The sequence below is a fragment of the Triticum aestivum genome, chromosome 4D, assembly GCF_018294505.1.
Source record: "Triticum aestivum cultivar Chinese Spring chromosome 4D, IWGSC CS RefSeq v2.1, whole genome shotgun sequence".
NCBI lineage: Eukaryota > Viridiplantae > Streptophyta > Magnoliopsida > Poales > Poaceae > Triticum > Triticum aestivum.
Window position 1 is genome coordinate 500,210,266 of NC_057805.1, and position 5,578 is coordinate 500,215,843.

At 48.2% G+C, this 5,578-nt stretch overlaps 1 protein-coding gene across 1 annotated transcript; it reads left to right on the forward strand.

The window, feature by feature from the left end:
- Positions 1-3,495: 3,495 nt before the first annotated feature.
- LOC123097155 (LRR receptor-like serine/threonine-protein kinase GSO1) lies at positions 3,496-5,349 on the forward strand. Its single transcript, XM_044518897.1, has one exon. It carries the CDS (start codon positions 3,496-3,498, stop codon positions 5,347-5,349), a length of 1,854 nt encoding a protein of 617 aa, XP_044374832.1.
- The last annotated feature ends 229 nt before the right edge of the window (positions 5,350-5,578 follow it).

The following is a 5,578-nucleotide window of genomic DNA, read 5'->3' on the forward strand; positions in this document are numbered from 1 at the left end:
GGGTTAAGCTGAAGTGTGCCCCCTGAACCATCAGGATGAGGTCCATCTGAAATGGCAAATGCCACGGAGTATATATGTTAGCGGATATGATAGCTAGAAGATGTGTGTAATTAATTGCTGAATGGGTGCATGCGGAATAGAGAACTAGCTGAGCAAACCCGGAGCTGGTGGAGCTTGCTCGGCGGCTGTAGCGTCTCTGGCTACTTGAGCAGCTGGATCAAAACCGCGATTGGGCTTGGTCTTTCTCTTGGGTCGGGTCGAGCCATTCTCTTCGGTTGGAGTCCTGGGACGCATAAGGGGACGTGACAGTTCCGTGTGGAGAATAGCTTTCTCCGTAGGGAGGGTTATGATGTCCATGCTCCCTATTGGAAACACAATCCATATGAACCCTGTAGGAACTTGTAGTCATCTGGTTTCTGTCAACCGTGTTTTTGGCCAGGTTGAGCTGAAGTGTGCCCCCTGAACCATCAGGGCGAGCTCCATCTGAAACGGCAAATGCCATGGAGTATATATGTTAGCGGATATCGAAAGAAAGAAGATGTGTGTAATTAATTGTTGAATGGGTGCATGTGGAATTGAGAACTAGCTGAGCGAACCTGGAGCTGGTGGAGCCTGCTCGACGGCCGTAGCGTCTCTGGCTACTTGAGCAGCTGGATCAAAACTGCGATTGGGCTTGGTCTTTCTCTTGGGTCATCTCGAGCCATTTTCTTCGGCCTTGGAGTCCTGGTGCGCACTAGGGGACGTGACAGTTCCGTGCGGAGAATAGCTTTCTCCGCAGGGAGGGTTATGACGCCCATGCTCCTTGTTGGAAACACAGTCCGTATGAACCCTGTTGGAACTTGTAGTCATCTGGTTTCTGTCAACCATGTTGTTGGCCAGGTTGAGCTGAAGTGTGCCCCCTGAACCATCAGGACGAGGTCCATCTGAAACGGCAAATGCCACGGAGTATATATGTTAGCGGATATCGAAAGCAAGAAGATGTGTGTAATTAATTGCTGAATGGGTGCATGCGGAATAGAGTATTAGCTGAGCGAACCTGGAGCTGGTGGAGCCTGCTCAGCAGCCGTAGCGTCTCTGGCTACTTGAGCAGCTGGATCAAAACCTCGATTGGGCTTGGTCTTTCTCTTGGGTCGTGTCGAGCCATTCTCTTGGGACGTGATAGTTCCGTGCGGAGAATAGCTTTCTCCGTAGGGAGGGTTATGACGCCCATGCTCCCTGTTGGAAACACAATCCGTATGAACCCTGTTGGAACTTGTAGTCATCTGGTTTCTGTCAACCGTGTTGTTGGCCAGGTTGAGCTGAAGTGTGCCCCCTGAACCATCAGGATGACGTCCATCTGAAACGGCAAATGCCACGGAGTATATATGTTAGCGTATATCGAAAGCTAGAAGATGTGTGTAATTAATTGCTGAATAGGTGCATGCGGAATAGAGAATTAGCTGACCGAACCTGGAGCTAGTGGAGCCTGCTTAGCGGCCGTAGCATCTCTGGCTACTTGAACAGCTGGATCAAAACCTCTTTTGGGCTTGATCTTTCTCTTGGGTCGTGTCGAGCCATTCTCTTGGGACGTGACAGTTCCATGCGGAGAATAGCTTTCTCCGTAGGGAGGGTTATGACGCCCATGCTCCCTGTTGGAAACACAATCCGTATGAACCCTGTTGAAACTTGTAGTCATCTGGTTTCTGTCAACCGTGCTATTGGCCAGGTTGACCTGATGTGTGCCCACGGAACCATCAGGACGAGGTCCATCTGAAACGGGAAATGCCATGGAGTATATATGTTAGCGGATATCGAAAGCTCGAAGATGTGTGTAATTAATTGCTGAATGGGTGCATGCGGAATAGAGAACTAGCTGAGCGAACCTGGAGCTGGTGGAGCCTGCTCGGCGGCCCTAGCGTCTCTGGCTACTTGAGTAGCTGGATCAAAACCTCGATTAGGCTTGGTCTTTCTCTTGGGTCGTGTCGAGCCATTCTCGTCGGCCTTGGAGTCTTGGGACGCACCAGGGGACGTGACAGTTCCGTGCGGAGAATAAGAATAGCTTTCTCCGCAGGGAGGGTTATGACGCCCATGCTCCCTGTTGGAAACACAATCCGTATGAACCCTGTTGGAACTTGTGGTCATCTGGTTTCTGTCAACCGTGTTGTTGGCCAGGTTGAGCTGAAGTGTGCCCACTGAACCATCAAGACGAGGTCCATCTGAAATTGTAAATGCCACAGGGTACATATGTTAGCGGATATCGAAAGCAAGAAGATGTTCGTAATTAATTGCTGAATGGGTGCATGCGGAATAGAGAACTAGCTGAGCGAACCTGGAGCTGGTGGAGCCTGCTCAGCGGCCGTAGGGTCTCTTGCTACTTGAGCAGCTGGATCAAAACCGCGATTGGGCTTGGTATTTCTCTTGGGTCGTGTCGAGCCATTCTCTTCGGCCTTGGAGTCCTGGGACGCACCGGGGGATGTGACAGTTCCGTGCGGAGAATAGCTTTTTCCGCAGGGAGGGTTATGACGCCCATGCTTCCGGTTGGAAACACAATCCGTATGAACCCTGTTGAAACTTGTAGTCATCTGGTTTCTGTCAACCGTGTTGTTGGCCAGGTTGAGCTGAAATGTGCCCCCTGAACCATCAGGACGAGGTCTATCTGAAACGGCAAATGCCGCGGAGTATATATGTTAGCGGATATGGGAAGCAAGATGTGTGTAATTAATTACTGAATGGGTGCATGCGAAGTAGAGAAGTAGCCGTGCGAACCTGGAGCTGGTGGAGGCTGCTCGACGGCCGAAGCGTCTCTGGCTACTTGAGCAGCTGGATCAAAACCGCGATTGGGCTTGGTCTTTCTCTTGGGTCGTGTCGAGCCATTCTCTTCGGCCTTGGAGTCCTGGGACGCACCGGGGGATGTACTTGAGCAGCTGCATCCCCACCTTTGAAACTTTGCTCTCTCTCCTGTGAGGAGGCTGCTTCTCGCCTCATTAATATCAACCAGTTCATTTGTCTTGCTTCCAGCACGAGTAGTCAGTCAATTATATGGTTACCCTAAGCTAGGTGTTGTCTATGAGTCCACATTACTGCAAAATATTATCTTTCTATCGTTCGTCACTTGGCTGAGTGTGTGTGTGCCAGCATCATCAGTGTCATCACGCATTCGGTTATAGTGTTGCGTACCAGAACATATTGCACATATTGACTTGGGTAGCTAGGTCATTCCTTCCTCGATCGCCACTTTCCAAGCAAAGATGCCAGCCTTCTATTTAAAGTGGGTGAGCTATCAAACATCCTCTGGCAAAGCGAGAGCTTCCATTCATCCCGGCTGATAGCAGAGTAATGGCAACTTTGTTGTTTCACGGTCTCGTTTGGTTTCTCTGCCTTCTCCTGGGGTTCTCTTGCAGCCTACCATTATTAGGCATCTGCGATGAAACGCCGAGTGATAGAGAAGCCCTCCTGTGCTTCAAATCACGGCTCTCGGCACCCGCCGGAGTTCTACCTTCATGGAGCAACACATCCATGGAGTTCTGCGACTGGCACAGGATCACGTGCAGCGCGACTTCCCCCCGGCATGTCGTTGCGCTGGACCTTGAATCCCAAGGCATCTCAGGCACCATAGCACCTTGCATCGCCAACCTCACTTGGCTGGCAATGCTCCAGCTGTCCAACAATAGCTTTGGTGGCGGTGTACCGTCCGAGCTTGGCCTCCTGGGCCGACTCACCAACCTCAACCTCAGCATGAACAGTTTGGAAGGTAACATCCCACCTGAACTCTCTGCATGTTCCCAGCTCCAAATTCTGGGCTTGTGGAACAATTCCCTCCATGGAGAGATCCCACATAGCCTTAGCCAATGCAAGCGCCTTCAAGAGATTAACCTTGCAAACAACAAGCTCCAAGGGAGCATTCCTCCTGCTTTTGGAGACCTTCCTGACCTGCGCATACTAGTTCTCGCCAAAAATACACTTACTGGCACCATACCGTTGTCTTTGGGAAGCAGTCGTCATCTTATGTATGTCGATCTCGGGATCAATGCTCTTGGAGGGGTCATCCCGGAGTCCTTGGCAAATAGTTCATCTCTTCAAGTACTTAGGCTCATGAGCAATAGTCTTACTGGAGAACTCCCAAAGGCTCTCCTCAACACTTTGTCACTAGGTGCCATTTGCCTCACAAGAAACAATTTTGTTGGTTCCATACCTTCTGTTACTGTCACCTCTTCCCCTCTTAAGCATCTCTATTTAGGGGAAAACAATCTTTCAGGAAGAATACCTTTCTCACTAGGGAACCTTTCCTCCCTACTTCATCTTCATCTCACAAACAATCATTTAGTTGGGAGCATCCCGGAGAGCTTAGGTTATATTCCAACATTAGAGAAATTGATCTTGAGTGCAAACAACTTATCTGGACCGGTTCCACCGTCTATCTTCAACATGTCATCCCTGAAAAGTCTCGCCGCATTCGACAACTCACTTGTCGGAAGATTACCCTTCGACATCGGCTACACCCTCCATAATATTGAGTACTTAATACTCACAGGGAACAATTTTGATGGACCAATTCCAGCCTCTCTTCTCAAAGCTTACCGCCTATGCTGGCTTCTCCTTGATAGTAATAGATTTATTGGATCTATACCATTCTTCGGTTCATTGCCAAATTTGGAGCGTCTCGATTTGGCATCCAACAAGCTAGAAGCAGATGATTGGGGATTTGTCTCTTCACTATCTAACTGCTCCAGATTGTACATGCTGGCCCTGGATGGAAACAATCTTAATGGGAAATTGCCAAGTTCTATTGGAAATCTTTCAAATAGTCTTGACTCCTTGTGGCTGAATAGCAACCAAATTTCTGGACCTATACCACCGGAGATTGGCAACCTTAAGAGCCTCAGTACATTGTACATGGATTACAATTTTTTCACTGGTAATATACCACCAACAATTGGGAAATTGTACAAATTGGTCGAGCTATCCGTTGCACATAACAGCTTTACTGGATCCATACCATATTTCGGCTCATTGCCAAATTTGGAGGAACTCGATTTGGCACACAACAAGCTAGAAGCAGATGATTGGGGATTTGTCTCTTCACTATCTAATTGCTCCAGGTTGACCATGCTGGCCTTGGATGGAAACAATCTCAAAGGGAAATTGCCAAGTTCTATTGGCGATCTTTCAAACAGCCTTGACTCGTTGTGGCTGAGTAACAACGAAATTTCTGGACCTATACCACCGGAGATTGGCAACCTTAAGAGCCTCAGTACATTGTACATGGATTACAATTTTTTCACTGGTAATATACCACCAACAATTGGGAAATTGCACAATTTGGTCAAACTACACTTAGCACAAAACATGCTTTCAGGCCAGATTCCATAGGATACATCCCACCAGGTGCGATAAGCTTATTTGCAAGATATTAATTCAGTTTGTTCCTTACAGAGTTGTACAAATAATGACAAATCTCTAATTTTATTATGTTTTTACATGTAAATGCACAGTATGGAATGCGAAGCGATATCAACCAAGGGTGATGTCTATAGCTTCGGAGTGCTTCTGTTACAACTGATAACAGGGTGTAGTCCAACTGATGAAAAATTCAACGATG